The sequence below is a fragment of the Oncorhynchus masou genome, chromosome 32 (genome assembly GCF_036934945.1).
Source record: "Oncorhynchus masou masou isolate Uvic2021 chromosome 32, UVic_Omas_1.1, whole genome shotgun sequence".
Taxonomy (NCBI): Eukaryota; Metazoa; Chordata; class Actinopteri; order Salmoniformes; family Salmonidae; genus Oncorhynchus; species Oncorhynchus masou.
This window is the reverse complement of record NC_088243.1, coordinates 63,772,223-63,794,237: the sequence shown is the minus strand read 5'-3', so window position 1 is coordinate 63,794,237 and position 22,015 is coordinate 63,772,223. Positions and strand designations below refer to the sequence as shown.

The 22,015-nt window shown below is 42.2% G+C and overlaps 1 protein-coding gene across 4 annotated transcripts in view; it reads right to left on the bottom strand.

The window, feature by feature from the left end:
• Positions 1–8,575: 8,575 nt before the first annotated feature.
• LOC135526454 (protein transport protein Sec24B-like) overlaps positions 8,576–22,015 on the bottom strand; it is a 36,126-nt gene continuing 22,686 nt past the window's right edge. For all 4 annotated transcript variants that reach the window (XM_064954841.1, XM_064954842.1, XM_064954843.1 and 1 more), the window contains 11 exons: positions 21,705–21,911; positions 19,174–19,297; positions 18,878–19,036; positions 16,900–17,073; positions 16,553–16,663; positions 16,245–16,420; positions 13,602–13,739; positions 10,914–11,018; positions 10,529–10,621; positions 9,974–10,077; positions 8,576–9,489 (listed from right to left, as the gene is read on the bottom strand). In XM_064954841.1, the coding sequence (XP_064810913.1) occupies positions 9,375–9,489; positions 9,974–10,077; positions 10,529–10,621; positions 10,914–11,018; positions 13,602–13,739; positions 16,245–16,420; positions 16,553–16,663; positions 16,900–17,073; positions 18,878–19,036; positions 19,174–19,297; positions 21,705–21,911 (1,506 nt within the window). In that variant the 3' untranslated portion in view covers positions 8,576–9,374. The remainder of the gene's footprint in view (positions 9,490–9,973; positions 10,078–10,528; positions 10,622–10,913; positions 11,019–13,601; positions 13,740–16,244; positions 16,421–16,552; positions 16,664–16,899; positions 17,074–18,877; positions 19,037–19,173; positions 19,298–21,704; positions 21,912–22,015) is intronic.

The following is a 22,015-nucleotide window of genomic DNA, read 5'->3' as shown; positions in this document are numbered from 1 at the left end:
TCAATCCAAAGTTCAGCTAATAGCAACTGATAACAGATGCATCTCTTTCCAGGTGTCTAAAACATTGTGCACTGATTATGAATAGACTTTTTGTTTATTAACAACATGAACAATTCAAATAGAAATAACCACTATCTGTTTTGAAAGGCAACCATATTAAATGCAGCATTGTTGAATTCAGGAACACCAATGTACCCAGCCGAACAAACAGTATGTCCACTTCAGCCTTACCTCATATAGGCGCCAGGCCTACTGTAGATATGCAAAGATGTGGTGAGTGCTTTTGAGTTCAAAATGAACGTGAGGCCTGCCTAAATGTATCTTTGGTCAGGACCCCACCCAGCCAGGAGAATGAGTTGTGTGCATGTGACTACTCAGCATATCCGTTTCTGACCTATGGGACAATGCCCTCTGTTTTCTCAAGTCCAATTACATTCAACTATTAAATGATATTGTATCATAACGACAATTATTCACTGAGACCAAATTAATCAAATCAAAGGAATAACATTGTATTGACCCTCCGGTTGTGCTTAGTACACATACAGAGAGAGGCTGAGTGACTCATCACCACTCATTACCATCTTTTACATGTGTAATTACTCGTTCGTCGGCAGAACTTACCGTATGATTTTTCTTGCAATATAGAGCCATAATCATTATGCTTAATTCTATGTCAAATAAAATATATGTCTATTTGTCTACATATCTAAGCATACCTCTGATCTCTCTATCCTCCTGACTGGGAGTTATTTTTTAAATTAAACAAGTATGCATCTCTACTAAAATTTTGGTAAAACATTTAAAGGAATGTGTCTTATTCCGTACATTGAGTTTTATGAGTTTGGCTTTAGCTAGCCCAGATAGGTTCACAATCTCCCAACATCATAACCAGCTACCAATAAGCCATTTCAGGCTATCAATCAAGTTAGAGTACCTAGCTTGTGTAATTGTCTTAGTTGGCATGCCGCGACAAGGTTGGTAGACTTTAGAAATGCAAGCAATTGATAGCCTGAAATGGCTTCTTGGTAGCTGGTTATGAGATTGGGAGCCTATCTGGTCTGGCTAAATGGCTAGTAGTATTACAGAGAAAAAAACAGATTTCCAGTAGAAATCTGATTGGGGCACATGCCCCTGTGCCCCCTATAGACATGACAGCTATAGGAATTTAGGACCTACACTGAGTGGATAAAACATGACAAACACCTGCTCTTTCCATGGGATATAGTGACCAGGTGAATCCAGGTAAAAGCTATGATCCCTTATTGATGTCACCTGTTAAATCCACTTCAATAAGTTCAGATAAAGGGGGAGGAGACAGGTTAAAGAAGGATTTTTAAGCCTAGGGACAATTGAGACATGGATTGTGTATGTGTGCCATTCAAAGGGTGAATGGGCAAGACAAAATATTTAAGTGCCTTTGAACAGGGTATGGTAGTAGGTGCCAGGCGCACCGGTTTGTGTCTAGAACTGCAATGTTGCTGGGTTTTTCATGCTCAACAGTTTCCCTTGTGTATCAAGAATGGTCCAACACCCAAAGGACATCCAGCCAACTTGATACAACTGTGGGAAGCATTGTCAACATGGGCCAGCATCCCTGTGGAACACTTTGGACACCTTGTAGAGTCCAAGCCCTGATGAATTGAGGATATTCTGAGGGAAAAAAGGCAGAGTAAACTTCCATATTAGGAAGGTCTTCTTAATGTATTGTACACTCACTGTATGCGGCTCTGTTCACATCAAGGGAACTAAGCAGTGAAAGTGTATGTCATATTTTAAATGTAAGTAGTTCTGTCCTGTTCTTGTCTATTAATGTTCTGTATTATGTCATGTTTTGTGTCGACTCCAGGAAGATTAGTTGCTGCTTTAGCAGCAACTAATGAAATACAAAAATACTTTTACTGGGACAAGAGTCATATACTTATGGCTCGGAATGAGACTATTGCTACATGTAGGTCAGAGGTAAGGTGTTTTGTTGACACATCATCATTATATATTGGGTGGCAAATTCCTAAGATAATCACCCATCACTGGGACCATGGAATTATGACAGACAGGAGAATGTTTTAGTATTTACACTACATGACCAAAAGAATTTGGACACTTGCTCGTCAAAAATCTCATTCCAATATCATAGGCATTAATATGGAGTTGGTCCCCCCTTCGCTGCTATAACAGCTTCCACTCTTCTGGGAAGGCTATCTACTAGATGTTGGAACATTGCTGCAGGGACTTGCTTCCATTCAGGCACAAGGGCATTAGTGAGGTCGGGCACTGATGTTGGGCATTTAGACCTGGCTCGCAGTCGGTGTTCCAATTCATCCCAAAGGTGTTTGATGAGGTTGAGGTCAGGACTCTGTGCAGGCTAGTCAAGTTCTTCCACATCAATCTTGACAAACCATTCCTGTGTGGACCTTGCTTTGTGCATGGGGGCATTGTCATGCATAAATAGGAAAGGGCCTTCCCCAAACTGTTGCCACAAAGTTGTTAGCACAGAATCGTCTAGAATGTCATTATATGCATTATTCCTCCTCCACCAAAAATTAAGGTTGTAACTATACATTGGGGCAAGTAGTGTCCTCCTGGCACCCGCCAAACCCAGATTTGTTCGTCGGACTGCCAGATGCCAGAGAACGCATTTCCACTGCGATCCAACTGCATTTCCACTCCTCCAGAGTCCAATGGCATTGAGCTTTACACCACTCGAGCCAACGCTTGGCATTGCCCATGGTGATCTTAGGCTTGTGTGCAGCTGCTTGGCCATGGAAACCCATGTCATGAAGCTCCCGACAAACAGTTCTTGTGCTGATGTTGCTTCCAGAGGCAGTTTGGAACTCGGGAGTGAGTGTTGCATCCGAAGAGGTTCTGTTCTGTGAGCTTGTGTGGCCTACCACTTTGCGGCTGAGACGTTGTTGCTCTTAGACGTTTCCACATCAGAATAACAGCAGTTAAAGTTGACCAGGTCAGCTCTAGCAGGGCAGTAATTTTACAAACTGACTTGTTGGAAAGTTGGCACTGAGCTCTTCAGTGAGGCCATTCTACTGCCAATGTTTGTCTATGGAGATTGTATGCCTGTGCGCTCGATTTTATACACTTGTCAGGAAAGGGTGTGGCTGAAATAGCCGAATCCACAAATTTGAAGGGGTGTCCACATACTTTGTATATATAGAGGATATGGGTATTTACTAGTGAATGAATGAGAGGGTGATGTCACAAGACACAACTAAGTCACCATGTTTGGAACACGCTATACGGTTCGACTCTGACATGATGTACGCAATATGCTGTGGTTAGAAAAACAATGCTTGTGTCATTACATTCCAAGACAATTACTACCAGCTGAGTTCCTGTTCCAAGAGTTCCTGTTAATGAGTGCATGATCCAATGATTTATTCTCATAACAGTTTTATGACAGTTATAGTAGGCCTGTCACAATTCACTCCAGAGATGGTTTGCATTATTCTACTGTTATGACAGCCCAATGGTTTTGACAGGTCTCTTGAGTCACCTAAGTATCCCCCCCCCGTGTTTTTAATAGAATAAAAGGAAACCTAAAACAAACACCCAAATCCATTTCCAGAAAAGGAAATGTGGTTGTACAGTATGCAAAATAAATCTATATATGAACTGATATGTAGTAGGCCATACCACTACTAAATCTCTAAGTCCTCTGGGAGGTTGAAAAAAACAGATTCCTGCTTGTCTCCCCCTGGCTTTAACTCGCTGATTTCCACAGGATCCAAACGTCTTGTTTCCATTAGAGAGCACCTATAACAGCCTCGGAGTCGCCGTGAAAGGAGCTCCTGCACAGGTCAGTTATTTAAAGAGGCCGGACCATATCACATGGGCGTTACATGACAGTCTGGTCCTCCCCTCCAACTCCCCTCCTGCCGTCCCCCTACAGAAACATCTGGAAATTAAGAATCAAATTCGCCTGTACCTGGAGGAGGAAATGAAGCTGCTGGGTTATGGATTAGTGTTGGGTTGGGGACAGAGAGAAAAGCATCGGAGCTTGCCCGTTTGGCCGGCTCTCGGCGGTGTCACACTCAGCTCCCTCATAGAGGAAGCACTAAAGAAGGCTCTAATAAATCGGCAAGGAGGGAAGCCAAGACTTTGTGCAAATGGCAGGAAGCAACTTCCTGTGAGCTCAGTACGCTGGCCAATGAAGAGGATGTGGAAAAGGGTAGAGTAGCTTTTTAAAATATATATATATATATATATATATATATATATACAGTGTGAAGTCAGGATGTCTTACGTAATTGGGCAGATTTATTAATTGTGACATCAAGCTGGGGGCCACTATAGGCTACGGGAAGGGACCGAGTTGAGTCTTTTACTATTACTAACTTTGCTGGCCAAGTCCAACAATAGCTACAGTCACACAGATGGAACCACTATCATTCCTTTGCTGTATTTCCAAAACAAAGAAACAATGTGGTGTTTTAGCACAATGAAATGGCTTTGAAATTCAAATATTCTTGATAGGCTATCTATTCCAACAATTAAACCCAATTTGATTTACCCAAGCTGCCTTTTGTGAGGGAAATATTGTATTGACTGAGTAAGCAACAGACTTCATAAACTGTGGGGCCCCATGTCTCTATGGGAGTCTCTCACAAGTCATTCTGCATATGATTCAAGTTCATAAGTCAGGCCTGTTCAAGAAGGAATGCTCATCAAAATAAACTCGCAGCAGACTCTCTCTTTCTCTCTCTGACAGTTGGAGAGTTTGAGGGAGGGGCTAGTTGTTAGCTAGTTCGTTTGTGTGTTCTGTTAAGCTATTGGAAAGCTGAACAAACACTGCTGTTAATTCTGCCCATAAAACCATAGAGATGGAGCAGATATGACTTGCAAAATGTGCGTCTGATGACCTCTATAAGAGAACACCATTTCCTTTGTTCACGGCAATGCAAACATTGAGTGTTGCAAAGATACATTTCTGAATTAAAAGAGTGTTGTAAAGAAGTTTGTTTGCAGCGGTGGAAAAATAACTCAATTGCCATACTTGAGTAAAAGTAAAGATGCCATCATAGAAAATTGTTGTTTTTCAAAGGCAGGCACATTTTCCGTCAATTAAAATAACATCAAATTGATCAGAAATACAGTGTAGACATTGGTAATGTTGTAAATGACTATTGTAGCTGGAAACGGCAGATTTTGTATGGAATATCTACATTGGTGTACAGAGGCCCATTATCAGCAACCATTACTCCTGTGTTCCAACGGCATGTGTTAGCTAAACTGAATATCTCGTACAACGCTGTGTACTACTCCCTTCACAGAACAGCGCAAACTGGCTCTAACCAGAATATAAAGAGTAGTGGGAGGCTCCGGTGCACAACTGAGCAAGAGGACAAGTAAATTAGAAGGTCTAGTTTGAGAAACAGACGCCTCACAAGTCCTCAAATGGCAGCTTCATTAAATCAAACCCGCAAAACAGAGTTCCTCTGTCCAGTGTCTGTGTTTTTTTGCCCATCTTAATATTTTCTTTTTATTGGCCAGTCAGATATGACTTTTCATTGCAACTCTGCCTAGAAGGCCAGCATCCCAGAGTCGCCTCTTCACTGTTGACGTTGAGACTGGTGTTTTGCGGGTACGATTTAATGAAGCTGCCATTTGAGGACTTGTGAGGCGTCTGTTTCTCAAACTAGTCCTTCTAATGTACTTGTCCTGTTGCTCAGTTACTCAACTAGTCTAAAAAAGTTTTATTGCTTCTTTAATCAGAACAACAGTTTTCAGCTGTGCTAACAATTGCAAAAGGGTTTTATAACAATCAATTAGCCTTTTAAAATTATAAACTTGGATTAGCAAACAACGTGCAATTGGAACACAAGAGTGATGATTGTTGATAATGGGCCTCTGTACCCCTATGTAGACATTCCATAAAAATCAGCTGTTTCCAGCTACAGTAGTCATTCACAACATTAACAATGTCTACACTGTATTTCTGATCAATTTGATGTTATTTTAATGGACAAAAATGTGCTTTTCTTTCAAAAACAAAAAAATGTCTAAGTGACCCCAATCTTTTGAACAGTAATGTAAATCATTTTAAATTCCTTATATTAAGCAAACCAGACGGTTTGACAGATAGCCAGGGGCACACTCCAACACTCAGACATCATTTACAAAAAAGCATTTGTGGTCAGTGAATTCGCCGGATCAGAGGCAGTAGGGATGAGTGTGTGAATTGGACCATTTTCCTGTCAAAATTTAACAAGTACTTTTGGACGTCAGGGAAAATGTATGGAGTAAAAATGACATTTTTTTCTTTACGAATGTAGTGAAGTAAAAGTAAAAAAGTTGGCAAATATATAAATAGTGAGTACAGATACCCCAACAAAAACGACTTAACTAGTACTTTAAATCATTTTTACTTAAGTACTTTACACCACTGTTTGTTTGTGTATAGCTAACATGCAGATGTGGAGGCAGAATGTTTCCTACCATGAAACTATTACTATCGTTAAAAAAATGTTTTTTTCATAATACGCTAAATGTTAAAATAAATATGGCTCGTTAGATACTTTTAGCTGCAGAAGAGGAAAGGTTTATTTTACCATAGGGATAAAAAGGAGACTTCTGGATATTTTCCACTGTTCAACCACACTTTTTCACTGGATTACAAAGAAAAAAATCTTTATTTTGACTAACCGCTACTATCTGCAGTGCATCCTGTCAAACAAAACTCCATTGTACGCTTACAAGACAAGCACAGAAAATACCTTTTGTTGAAGACTACACCCAAAAACTACAAACAGCATATCACTAGAAGATAGTCCTACCACATGAGACGAGAGGCCTGTGTGTGTGTAATAAGTTCAGTTGAAGAGTGGAGGGGAGAAAATCTTTAAACTTGTCTCAAATAAGATGTACATTTGCAGCAGTATACACAACAGGTATAGAAAATTATAAACCCTTTTTCTGGTTTTCAAGATGGGAAAACTAAGTCATGTTGCAAGGCTGAATGGGAAACTGACATCATGCCCCATGAAGATATCACACACACACAAAGGGGGGGGGGTGCTGGTAATTGAAAGGGGATGTTGAAGTGTGCGTGGGGGCTGGCCAATAAAATGGGTGTTTGAATATCATGTTGTTTGTTGGTGAGGGGCACATGAGTTGTGCTGCAACACCTCACTGCGTACAGTCAGGGTAGAGTTTAAAAGTAAAGGAAATACCCTTCGACTTGAATTGCTGTTTCAAGGCCTGCATGTGTGTGTGTGTGTGTGTGTAACACTGCAGGGAAGAAACATCTGTGTACTGAGTCAATGATCTAATTACTTTTGGCCATATTTCCATTGTGTGAAAAGTAACAAGTAGGTTCTATGTGAAATGATTTGTGGCTCGTCTCAAAAGTTAAAAGAAAACACGTTTATTTCCAGTTGGATGGGGATAAAGAAACAGTATACCTTGCACTGTTATGGCTTGCTAGTCCAGACTGTATCAAAGTATGTATCTAACCCAAAAGTAGAAAGAGTAAATAAATCTCTGAGTAGTCTACAACATATTCCCTACTTGACATAGTCCTTCTTGGCGGACATTAAAAGCATGATTGGATGAAATATTTGAGGTTCAAAGCAATTTCCCTTGTAAATAACAAGTTCACCATGTGGGAACCACAGATGTTTGCAAATGGAGCAGGGAGTCAGGACGGTTAATTTATTATCCATATATCTACAGAATATTTTTAAACGAGTACATGTGAGGTATGCCCCCTTTTCAAGTTAGTCAACCAAATCTTAGAAAATGTGTTTACTAGAGGAGATATGGTGAGTAAAATGGCAGAATGTCTTCCAAAACATTGGTCTAATTACAGAGAACAGAAAGTGATGGATGTTAATTCAGTTTCCTTTTCAGGGATGAAGCTAAATGATTCCTCGAGTTTTATACGATTGACATTGAGACATGTTAGCAAGTTCCCAGCTATACTAAATGCTTTTTTAAGTATACAGTGCAGATGATTATAGTCATTAGCGAAGTGGTTCATTGAGTATGTAAAAGATCTTGTATTCCTATCCTTTTCATTTAGGAAACAGTCCTTCCATTTCCTTTATAAAACATAACTTTGATATGCCTTTCAGTTCTCTGTGATAGGCATCTTAAAGAAATCAGTAGAAAACATAGATGTGTTTAGCCAAGATGAAAAGAAATGCAAAGTTCCTGCCAATCACTTGACCATAGTCGTGTCCCCTCAACCAAAGCAAAAACGTTTTGGTCACATGATACAACTATTAATATTCTCCACACACACCATGAATTAAATATATTTTAGCAGATAAACATCCTTTAGTCCAACGTTTCCCCAAACTCGGTCCCGGGGACCCCAATTGGTGCACGTTTTGGTTTTTGCCCTAAAACTACAGCGGATTCAAATGATCAAAGCTTGTTTAGTTGATTATATGAATCGGCTGTGTGGTGCTAGGGGAAAAAAAAACTAAACAAGCACCCCCTGGGGTACCTAGGACCGAGTTTGAGAAATCCTGTAGTGCAATACCAGAACAGACAACATCTGCAAAACATATAAATATCCCACTGTTATAAGAGGAAAAAATAATCATCAAGTCAAATACTGTTTCATTTTATTTAATAAGCTCATCATAAATTATCACACATAAAATATTATTTTCAATAGTTACAAAGTGGACAGCAACTTCTGGTAGCGGCTCAAAAAACAAGAAGGGGGAAGTTCAGGAGTTTCAGTTTAATCTAGACAACACAGGGTTTGAACAGCAGGGGGTGGGGGCAGGATCTTCAAACACTTGACTAGCATCCTGTTAAGCAGAGGGTAGCCAATCACCTGACTAGCAGCAGCAAACACAATGGTGAAAGATGCGGCTCCAAACCACACATTGAAAACAAGGAGAGGGGATGCTCTACTCGTATGTCAATGTGTTTGAAAATAAGAGAAAATGGAACAAGGATGGGGAAGATGTATGATAAACTATGATACCAAAACGTGCGGGGGAGTGTCAGAGAAGAGTCAACTTAATCAGATGAAGTAGCAGCCTCTCCTTTGCTTTCTCTTGGAGAGAGATGCCACGTGGAGCTACGAAAGCGGCTGAGAGACGATAGGAGAAATGGTTCAAGCCATCGAGCTGGTTGAAGCAGCAGCTTGTTCAGAGTGCACAACTTGCTCTGTGAGTCTAAAACGCCAATTCCTTCACTTCAACTCCGGAAGTCATCTTCACTTTGGTCATTCCACCAACCTCCCCCTCCCACAGTCATAGGCCGCAGTTGACCAGAGAGCTAGGGGTTCGGTGGGGTTGGGGCGTTGTCCATCGGTGGTCCTACTACCTCACTACAGTCAGTCTGAGGGAGCTTTCAGTTTGTCATGTGCCACATTCAAGGGACCTTCTGCTCAATGTGTCCTACTTGGACATCTGTTGCTGAATGTGGAGCAGGAACTCGTAGTAGGAGAGGGCCGACTCCGACCGGTCCTCTACCAAGTGCTGGAAAAAGCTGGTCTTCGCTGTAGCATCGTCCCTATAGGGAGAAGTAATGAAATGGATGAGCATGTGAAATAGGAATGAGAGCATAGTCTGAATAAATGTACAGTCTATTGAAATTCCTTTGATGCTCTAAAAGCTTCTTTGAATTTGTAAGATTTTCTTTCGGGAATAAAACAATTCTCAAAAACGGCCTCTTCGAGTTCATAAGACTTCCTTTTGGTGTGAAGAAATGTCCTATGGTCCTTAGACATTGGTAGGAAACAGATCCTCACAGCAGCCTGTCATAGTGCAACAACACACCGGCATGACGTTAGAATGAACTAAAACAAAGCTCACTATAGGGGGCCCTCCATCCTAGCCGTCCATCACTGACCCTCGCAGTGGCTGCACGTTCACATTGAACATACAGTACCTTTTTTACCACATGAAAAAACTGATGGTTTGCTACATGACATGGACCAAGGTACTTCATTTGCAACGCACACACCAATTAATTAGACCAGGGGCACTTGACTTACTTCACGACGTGAAGAGTTGAGCTGAAGGGTCTCGAGTCCTGTAGCCAGGCGAGGAGTGCACGCAGTCGTTCAGACAGAGGGGTTTCCAGCTCAGGAATTTGGGCCTGGTATTCATAAAAGAGAAGCAGGGTGAAAAAAGAGCCACACCATTGTTTTTACTACTGCTGCACCCTCAAAGACTGTGTGCGTACAGACTCCAGAGACCTAGTGGTTGGTTTCAATGCCAGATCTTCACGTCTCATGTGTGTGTGTGTGTGTGTGTGTGTGGTTTAGTGAAATAGGTATGTGTGGTTTGGAAAGTGAGGTTCGTACGTGGTGGTTGTTGCAACACCCCCGTTGTGTGGTATGACACATTATTTGGAGGTAGCCACGGCCATTCATCAAAAAGTAGAACCAAACATAAACAAATGATTGAATAGTTAATGACTCCCGAGCTGAACTAACTGAGTACAGTACTCACTTGTTGTGAAGCACCAGCTGGAGATAAAACACTTTAGTTACACACAGCGGTAGGTATGTCACATTGTGTCTAATGAAGGTCTGTGCCTCACTAACCATGCTAGGGGGTATAGAAGCATGGTTTGGGCATCCCAACACGTCCCGAATGAACACATCATTACAGCATTTCCCAATCCACAAGTAAAAGACCTGGAGAAGAGAACAAAGGCAGCCAATGTAGTGCATATCAGAACAGGATCTTTCGTCACAAACACAAGATTCTTTCCTCCAGTCCCTTCTCTGACGTAATCACTGATCTATACGTGACTGGATACGTGAAAGTGGAGTTACAACCAGTACTGCCTTCACCTATGCAACCTCGTCAGATCTGTTATTATCATGGCATAACGGATGGAGGAGTGCATTGCTAAAGTCTTCAAACAGAGACAGGTACGTTTTACAGGGACTTTGGTCATATGAGTGAGAGCACAGCAAGACTCACGCTGCCACAGTCCATGAGGAACGCTCCTTCTCTGGTCAGCTTCTCAGCCGTGAGGTGCAGCAAATGAGGCTGGGGCACTATGCAGTCGTTCAGGTGGAGAGCCCCCTGTGGACAGAAAGGGTAATGCAGTATCCATAATTAGTATACTTGTCACCATCCCAGGTAAACAAAACCAATGTTTCCAGCTGTGAACCAGTCTAAGGCTGCAAATACATAACAAATGAGTATCAGTCCACCATTATAGAATCACTGTGTCTAAGAACTGAACCAAGAACTGTTTTCACTCATTTGCTATATGCAGGATGGGAAATGAACACCTGCCACCCTCAGGTCGATTTTGGCATTGGCAGGTAAGAATGACTATTTCACCAGCCACGTTGGCCACAGAACATTTGAGAAAAGTATGCTTTCAATCCAAAACTCAAATGTAGAAGTTGGTCGAATTGACCCGAAAGGCTACTGAAGTGTGACTTTGTCCTTGTGCTTCTTGGCTAGTTACATAGTTTTATTCAGATGCTAGATTGCTTTTCGATATTAGTTTGCGTTTTCTGCAACTGTCTGCTGCAAGCGGAGAGCAGAGACTCTCCTCTCTGACAGACATGGAGTGTCCCCTTATCATGTTAACGGCCCACCCTTTAGAGGTAACTGAAAAAAAGTGCATCTAATGACTCAAATATTTGCGGGTACATAGTGCTTGTTTGAGCATGAAGCGCTCCCCAAAAAATGTAAATTAATGAACTTAGTAATTTCTTATCATTAAAACACCTTTCAAAAAAGGGAACCAGAAGTTTGGTTGCTCGTAAAACCTGTAAATTTAGATAAGCAAAAGTGTGATTGGTCCGCACCCCAAAAGGTGTCGCATAAGGCTTACTTCAAATGTTTTCTTCATTATTTTCACTGCAGCAGGTATAGAGTACACAGATGTTTCGGCTTGGCGGCCTGCTTCAGTGTGTAGGTCAATTGTGCTCAGTGTGCTCCTAAATTTCAACTTATGTGCTCTTTGTAAAAATATCAGCGTAGAGGCCTGAACTTGAATAATAAATTAGCCGTATCACAGCATTTTGTGGCAGGGTAGGCACTGTGTTGATGTTCAGTTGTGGAACTGTTCATACAATTGTATCTAAATTATTACAACATCCCTACCACATTACTTCTAACTAGTAATACATTCCCTATTTTAGAAACATAACAAAGAACGCACATCCATTATTTGTGATTTTTGGTGTAATAATGGCGAAAAATACACTTCCGGTCAAAAGTTTTAGAACACCTACTCATTCAAGGGTTTTTCATTAGTTTTACTATATTGTAGAATTATAGTGAAGACATCAAAACTATGAAATAACACATATGGAATCATGTAGTAACCAAAAGAGTGTTAAACAAATCTGTTAAACAAAACAGATTCAAATAGCAACCCTTTGCCTTGACAGCTTTGCACCCTCTTGGCATTCTCTCAACCAGCTTCACCTGGAATGCTTTTCCAACAGTCTTGGAGTTCCTACATATGCTGAGCATTTGTTGGCTGATTTTCCTTTACTCCGCAGTCAGACTCATCCCAAACCATCTCAATTTGGTTGAGGTCGGGGGGATTGTAGAGGACAGGTCATCTGATTCAGCACTCCATCACTCTCCTTCTTGGTAAAATAGCCCTTACACAGCCTAGAGGTGTGTTAGGTCATTGTCCTGTTGAAAAACAAATGATAGTGGGACTAAGCCAAAATCAGATGGGATGGCATATCGCTGCAGGTCTAATGTCCATTGCTCGTGATTCTTGGCCCAAGCAAGTCTCTTCTTATTGGTGTCCTTTAGTAGTGGTTTCTTTGCAGCAATTCGACCATGAAGGCCTGATTCACACAGTCCTGAGATGTGTCTGTTACTTTAACTCTGAAGCATTTATTTGGGCTGCAATTTCTGAGGCTGGTAGCTAATAATCTTATCCTCTGCAGCAGAGGTAACTCTGGGCTTTCCTTCCCTGCGGCGATCCTCATGACAGCCAGTTGCATCATAGCGCTTGATGGTTTTTGCGACTGCAAATGAACTTTTAAAGTTCTTGAAATGTTCCGTATTGATGGACCTTCATGTCTTAAAGTAATGATAAGACTGTAGTTTCTCTATACTTATTTGAGCTGTTCTTGCTTTAATATGGACTTGGCATTTTACCAAATAGGGCTATCTTCTGTATACCCCCCTACCCTGTCACAACACAACTGACTTGCTGAAACGCATTGAGGAAAGAATTTCCACAAATTAACTTTTAACAAGGCACACCTGTTAATTGAAATGCATTCCAGGTGACTACCTCATGAAGCTGGTTGAGAGAATGCCAAGAGTGTGCAGCTGTCATCAAGGCAAAGGGTGGCTACTTTGAAGAATCTCAAACAATATATATATTTTGATTTGCTGGAACAAATTTTTGGTTACTACATGATTCCATGTGTTATTTCATAGTTTTGATGTCTTCACTATTATTCTACAATGTAGACAATAGTAAAAACAAAAGAAAAACCCTTGAATGAGTAAGTATTTTGGCTGGGAAAAAAAAAATCTGAGTGGCTGGTAGGTTTTACCTCATCTAAAGGTGAACCAAAAAGTTATTTCCCACCTGTGTAGATCATAACACTAGGGGTCAGTGGAGAGCTGATTTTGGATCAGTTGTTAAAATCAGAGTGTTGTGTGATCTCTCACCTGGTCTGACATGGTGTCCAGGCGGTAGAGGTCGGGGTGGACCGCACGCATGATCTGTTGTAGCGGCTGACTCTTGAACTCACACATGGCGAAGACACGCTCGTCAAGCTTGGTGCTGGTCCCCATGCGCAGTGCTTTCTGTTCGGTGGAGAGGAAGAGGAAATAGGAGAAGAGGGAACACAGACTCATGAGAAGGGGTGGCATTGACAGCTTCCTTCTAACTTAACTAGTGACTGAGATAAACAGTACATACAAACGAAAATAGGCCCACTTGTAAAAAAAATATATACAAAGTTATACAAAGTAAAGTAATATTCCAACATGGCTCTACTCTAGGACCTAGGTCATTCACAGTGATTTGAAAGGCTAATATGTGGACTACTGAAATAGATCAACTCAGTCACAAATTCGCATTCAAATATTTGCCTCTAAAAAACAACATTTGAATAATATTCAAATCTATTTTGCATACATTTACATAATAAAGTCAACTGGACTGTTTTCCCTGGAAAATTTGTGACAGCCTTATCCTAAAATGTATTAAATAGTTTTTCCCACCTTCAATTTAAACACAATAATGAGAAAGCAAAAAACAGGTTTAGACATTTTTGCAAATGTATTACAAATAAAAAAAACGGAAATATTAAATCATAAGTATTCAGACCCTTTACTCAATACTTTGTTGAAGCCCCTTTGGCAGCGATTACAGCCTCAAGTCTTCTTGGGTATGACGCAACAAGCTTGGCACACCTGTATTTGGGGTGTTTTACCTATTCTTCTCTGCATTTCCTCTCAAGCTGTCAGGTTGGATGGGGAGCGTTGCTGCACAGCTATTGTCATGTCTCTCCAGAGGATGTTCGATCAGGTTCAAGTCCGGGCTCTGGCTGGGCCACTCAAGGACATTCAGAGACTTGTCCCGAAGCCACTCCTGCGTTGTCTTGGCTGTGTGCTTAGAATCATTGTCCTGTTAGAATGTGAACCTTCGTCCCAGTCTGAGCACTCTGGAGCAGGTATTCATCAAGGATCTCTCTGTACTTTGCTCCGTTCATCTTTCCCTCGATCCTGACTAGTCCTCCCGTCCCTGCCATTGAAAAAAATCTCCACAGCATGCCGCTGCCAGCACCATGCTTCACCGTAGGGAAGGTGTCAGGTTTCCTCCAGAAGTGATGCTTGGCATTCAGGCCTAAGAGTTCAAACCTGGTGTCATCAGACCAGAGAATCTTGTTTCATGATCTGAGTCTTTCAGTGCCTTTTGGCAAACTCCAAGAGGGCTGTCATGTGCCTTCTACTGAGGAGTGGCTTCCGTCTGCCCACTTTACCATAAAGGCCGGATTGGGGGAGTGCTGCAAAGATGGTTGTCTTTCTGGAAGGTTCTCCCATCTCCAGAGTAATCGTATTGTTGGTCACCTCCCTGACCAAGACCCTTCTCCCCCGATCACGCAGTTTGGCCAGCTATAGGAAGAGTCTTGGTTGTTCCAAACTTCTTTCATATAAGAATGATGGAGGCCTCTGTGTTCTTGGGGACCTTCAACACTGCAGACATATTTGGTTACCATTCCCCAGAACTGTGCCTCGACACCATTCTGTCTCTGAGCTCTACGGACAATTCCTTCGACCTCATGGCTTAGTTTTTGCAATGACATGCTCTGTCAACTGTTTGACTTTATATAGACAGGTGTGTGCCTTTCCACATCATGTCCAATCAATTGAATTTACCACAGACTGACTAATCAAGTTGTAGAAACATCAAGGATAATCAAAGGAAACAGGATGCACCTGAGCGCAATGTTGTCTCATAGCAAAGGGTCTGAATACTTATGTACATAAGGTATCTGTTTTTTATTTTTAATACATTTGCCAAAATTTCTCCAAACCTGTTTTTTGCTTTGTCAATATGGGATATTGTGTGTAGACTGATAAGGTGATTATTATTTTTTTAAATCCATTTTAGAATAAGTCTGACGTAACAAAATGTGGAAAAAGGGAAGGGGTCTGAATACTTTCCGAATGCACTGTAAATATAGGCTAAAACGCCGGTCATGTTTGACAAATACAATGTAGGATAATTAACATTAATGGCTCAAGGCTTGACTGTCGACACGGTTCGTTCAGATCAAAAGAGAAAGGCCAGTGCCTGTTGCACATCACCCACCTTGCAATCTGAGCAGAGGCAGTCCGCAATTTAAAAAAATATTTAACCATAAACTTGTTTAAAATGTAATAACTTGTTTTTTTTATAACTTATTTATTGAATAAATTATTTTAGGATGTGACCAAAGCATTTCGCTACACTCGCATTAACATCTGCTAACCATGTGTATGTGACAAATAAAATTTGATTTGATTTTAATGGGCTGGTGCCACCAACTGAAAAAGTCAGTGGAGCCCTGTTATGCGAATAAACAATAGTTTACCAACATGTTAAGCTAAACGTTCAGATCTGTTGCATCAGCCTCATTGGTTAAATCATTTTTTGGGGGTTTGTATGAATTTTGGATCTATCATCCAGACTATTTTTTTATTGTCCCCGGGACGACCTTAGATGTATGTGTGTGTTGGGGCATATGTACACACACCCGAGATGTTTTTATGTGTGCAGTCCTGTCTGCAGACTGTGTTTGTGTGTGTAGCGCACAGACTGACCTGTTTGAGTAGTGCCAGCACGTAGAGGGGGAAGAGACACAGGGCTGCAGGGGCGATAAGACCAGACTGATGGATATTAGATACAGTGTTCTTGTATGCACTCAGAGAGTCCACCACCGCATTCACCAGGGCATCCCGGGCATCTGACAGGCTTGACGATATCGACCGGTCAATGGCTGTTCATAGAAATTGAAAAATCAGGTCCCATGAACAAATACAGCGTGTGTGTGTGTGAGTGAGTGTGAGAGAGAGAGATATAGATATATATATACACACACACACACACACACACACACACACACACCCACCCATGTTGGCTAGGAGGCAGGTGATGGCCTGAACGTCAGCCCCGGCATATACATCACTAAGCTGGCTCACCACTGGCAGACACAGAGTATGGACCCTGATCCGCCTCTTCCCTAAGAGGACGTAGAGAGGGTCACAGAAAGAATTAGAGAAGGGCGTAGACTCATTAGTCTTTGTTAGATGATACTAAAATAACAGTCTAGAAAAAAATAAATATTTTTTGGGTAAAAGTAAAAAAGTGGAATGACTTCTCTACGAGCATTTCAAATATTTGACAAACTATTTCCACAATTAATTAAAATGTGAGAAGGTTGAAGAGATTAAACTGTGTGTGCGCAAATGTGTGTACCTTTGCTGGAGGTGTACAGCAGCGCAGACTGGAAGCAGGCCAGTGAGGTGTCGGCCAGGCTCTCCTCTATAGACATCTGCACGGCGAAGCCCGAGTCTGGGTTGATGTTGGCCAGGGACAGCAGGTCCGTCGAGCGCACAAAGAAGTTCCCGTGGAACGTGTGGATGGACAAGCCTGTCAACCAAGGAGAGAGGAGACCGACATACTTACTAATGATAACCACTAAATAGATATGGAAATGGTCAATAAATGTATTACCGTAATTTCCAGCCTATAAGCCGCTACTTTTTTCCCACGCTTCGAACCTCGCGGTTTATACAATGACGCGGCTAATTTATGGATTTTTCCAGCTTTCACAAGATTCATGCTGCCAAAAAACTGAGCACCATCACATAATGTGATGCAAATCGAGAGCGTTCAAACTTCCCATCATTCTGATTACGAGTCATTTTGTCACCCTCATCATGGCAAAGACACGGAGAAATGCATATGATGCAGCTTTCAAGTTGAAGGCGATGGATCTGGCTGTTGGAAAAGGAAATAGAGCTGCTGCACGGGAGCTTGGTCTTAATGAGTCGATGATAAGACGTTGGAAACAGCAGCGTAAGGAACTGACTCAGTGCAAAAAGACAACAAAAGCTTTCAGAGGGAAGAAAAGCAGATGGAACGAACTAGAAAATGAGCTTGAAGACTGGGTCAACACACAGAGAGCAGACGGCCAAGGTGTTTCAACTGTGCAGATCCGACTGAAAGCCAAAACAATCGCCACCGCAATGAAGTTTGAGGATTTTAGAGGTGGACCATCGTGGTGTCTAAAATTTATGAGACGTAAAGGCCTGTCCATCAGGGTACGGACGAGTCTGTGTCAGCAGCTCCCTCCCGACTACTAGGAAAAAGTTTAAAACTTCCGCAAATTCACTGATGTAAAGACAGAGGAGCATTCCATCGGCCCACACGACATCATAAATATGGATGAGGTTCCTGACGTTTGACCTGCCTCTCACTCGGACTGTCAACAGGATAGGCGAATCACGCTGAAAACAACTGGGCATGTAAAAAAACACACTTCACCTGTGTTCTGAGCTGCACGGCATCGGGAGAAAAGCTTCCACCAATGTTGATTTTTAAACGCATGACGATGCCAAAAGAAAAATTCCTGAGCGGAATTGTTATGAAAGTCAACAAGAAAGGATGGATGACGGAAGGCCTAATGCATGAATGGCATACGCAGTGTTACGGCAAGCGACTGGGAGGATTCTTTCACAAGAACAAGGCATTGCTTGTGTTGGACAGCATGAGGGCCCACATAAGATTCTGTGAAAGAAGCCATCAAGAGGACAAACTCAATTCCAGCTGTGATTCCTGGGGGCACAACAAAGTATTTGCAGCCACTCGACATCAGTGTAAATCGTGCATTTAAGGTGGCGCTCCGTGTTCAGTGGGAGGCTTGAATGACAAGTGGGGAGAAATCCGGGGAATTTGCCTCCGGATGAAAGCGACGAGAGCGACAATGAAAACGATCCAACATCGGATGAAGCAATTCTGAGGCTATTCAACTCCGACACCGAAGGAGATGACTTCAGTGATTTCAGTGCACAGGAGGATGAAGATAGTGACCAATGACTTTCTTGGTAGGCTACTGTTTTAATTTTTGTTACAAGCCGTGTTTCGTTTAAAGGCTGTGTAAAAGTTAATTTGTTTCAATGTACCGTTAGGCACCTGCGGCTTATAGACATGTGCGGCTTATTTATGTACAAAATACATATTTTTTAATAATTCAGTGGGTGCGGTTTATATTCAGGTGCGCTTAATAGTCCAGGAATTATGGTACTGTTCATTTTGGCGAGTGACAACAGTAACTTTCAGAAAGGAAATAAAACCGCTAAAAGACAAGACACACAACAACAAAAAATCTAGAAGTAGTTTACGGTTGCAAAATCGTAACAACGACATACTTGTCTACATCTTTGAGACCTACCTTTGGTGCAGCGTATCCTCATAACGGCCTCGAAGCCGATCTTCCTGGTGAGGTAGCGCTCCAGATCCTTCTGGAACTTGTCCAGCTGGGCCGGGTTGTGAACGTGGTGCAACGAGGGGTAGTAGAAGATACTGCCCGCTGAGAACTTAGACATACAGGCTGGACCGAGGAGAGGGACAGAGGATGCTGTGGTCAGCCTGATGTTCAATGTTTACCCTAAAGACTGCTATATTCTATTTTATCATAAGATTTTGTCTGGGGTTTTTTCAGCTAAAGAATGGGCGGTCACGTCTTACCTAGTGAGGCCAGGTCAGAGTACTGGGAGCTGAGGAGGAACAGGTCCACTCCTATCTGTTGGCCAGAACAGTCCAGGGCCAGCTTCTTGTAGAAGTCTGTGGCTGGGCCCAGGTGTTGGACACCCTGTCACAACATAACATGCACAATAGACTTCTTAGACAACTGGAACCTTACGTCACAGAACCATACTCAGGCTGTAACAGCAGAGGGCGCACCCACCTATCCACATCGATGGGACAGCAGTGGAAAATGTAGAAAGCTTCAATTTCCTCGGCATACACATCACAGACAAACTGAAATGGTCCACCCACACAGACAGCATGGTGAAGGCGGCGCAATAGCGCCTCCTCAACCTCAGGAGGCTAAAGAAATTTGGCTTGTCACCAAAAACCCTCAAACTTTTACAGATGCATAATTGAGAGCATCCTGTCGGGCTGAGAATCATCACCTGGTAAGGCAACTGCACCTCCCTCAACCGCAAGTCTCTCCAGAGGCATCACCGGGGGCAACCAACCTGCCCTCCAGGACACCTACAGCACCCGATGTCACAGGATGGCCAAAAAGATCATCAAGGACAACAACCACCTGAGCCACTGCCTGTTCACCCGCTATCATCCAGAAGGTGAGGTCAGTACAGGTGCATCAAAGCTGGGACCGAGAGACTGAAAAGCAGCTTCTATCTCAAGGCCATCAGACTGTTAAACAGCCACCACTAACATAGAGAGGATGCAGCCTACATACAGACTTGATTCATTGGTCACTTTAATAAATGGAACACTAGTCACTTTAATAATGTTTACAAATCTTATATTACTCATCTCAAATGTATATACTGTATTTTATACCATCTATTGCATCTTGCCTATGCTGCTCGGTCATCCATATATTTATATGTACATATTCCTATGCCCTCCCTTTAGATTTGTGTGTATTAGGTAGTTGTTGTGGAATTGTTAGATTACTTGTTAGATATTGCTACACGGTCAGAACTAGAAGTACAAGCACTTCGCTACACTCGCATTAACATCTGCTAACCATGTGTATGTGACCAATAAAATTTAATTTAATTTGATTTTGTGTGTGTATACTACCAGTCAAAAGTTTGGACACACCTACTGATTCAAGGGTTTTTCTTTATTTTGACTATTTTCTACATTGTGGAATAATGACGACAATGAATAACACATATGAAAAACAAACCAGATGGGATGGCGTATCGCTGCAGAATGCTGTGGTAGCCATGCTGGTTAAATGTTACTTGAATTCTAAATAATCACCAACAGTGTCACTAGCAAAGCACACCCACACCACCTCCTCCATGTTTCACGGTGGGAACCACACATGCAGAGATCATCTGTTCACCTACACCGCGTCTCACAAAGACACGGCGGTTGGAACCAAAAATCTTCAATTTGGACTCATCAGACCAAAGGACAGATTTCCACTATTTTATTGTAATTTGCTCATGTTTCTTGGCCCAAGCAAGTCTATTCCTCTTATTGGTGTTCTTTAGTAGTGGTTTCTTTGCAGCAATTCGACCATGGAGGCCTTATTGACGCAGTCTCCTCTTTACAGTTGATGTTGAGATGTGTCTTACTTGAACTCAGTGAAGAATTGTTTTGGCTGCAATCTGAGGCTGATAACTCTAATGAATGTATCCTCTGAGGAAGAGGTCTTCCTTTCCTGTGGCAGTCCTCGTGACAGCCAGTTTCATTGTTGCGCAAAATTCTCGGGATTGACTGATCTTCATATCTTCGTCGTTTCTAGTATTTGAGCGTCCTTCACATAATTTGGCCTTGGTCTTTTACCAAATAGGGCTAAGAGAAACGACAGTACATCATTACTTTAAGACATGATGGTCAGTCAATCCGGAAAAAGTCAAGAAAACCATCAAGTGCTAATAAGAAACTGGCTCATGAGGACCACCACAGGAAAGGAAAACCCACCGTCAGTGATTTATTTAGAATTCAAGGCATACTTAACCAGCATGGCTACCACAGCATTCTGCAGCGATACACCATCCCATCTGGTTTGCACTTAGTGGAACTATCATTCGTTTTCCAACAGGACAATGACCCAACACACCTACAGGCTATGTAAAGGCTATTTGACCAAGAATGAGAGTGATGAGTGCTGCATCAGATGACCCGGCCTCCACAATCACCCGACATCAACCCAATTGAGATGGTCTGGGATGAGTTGGATCAGAGTGAAGGAAAAGCAGCCAACAAGTGCTCAGCATATGTGGGAAATACTTCAAGGCTGTTGGAAAAGCATTCCAGGTGAAGCTGGCTAAGAGAATTGCCAAGCGTGGCTACTTTGAAGAATCTCAAATGTATTTTGATTTGAATACTTTTTTGGTTACTACATGATTCCATACGTGTTATTTCATAGTTTTGATGTCTTCACTATTATTCTACAACATAGAAAATAGTATAAATAAAGAAAAACCCTTGAATGAGTAGGTGTCCAAACTTTTGACTGGTACTATGTTTGTGTGTGTCATGCCTGTGTGACTCAGCACTCATACCTTGGTACTGGACCTCTGGTTGGGGTCTTCCCGGGACTGCAACAGGCCTGGGCCCAGCGTGGGTAGCTGGGTCTGGAACACGGAGACGCGGCCCCCCGTGGGGGACATGAGTTTGTAGGCAGCCTGCAGCGCCGGGCCCAGGGCACTGTGGGTCTCCCTGGTCTGGCTAAACATGCTGTGTAGGGAGGTCAACAGTACCCTCACCAGCTGGGAGAGGGGGGGAGGAGAGGGAGAAAGGAGAGAGGGAGGGAAAGAGAGCAGTCAAAATCACTAAAAAAGGCACACACAATCAAAAAATACTATCACACTAA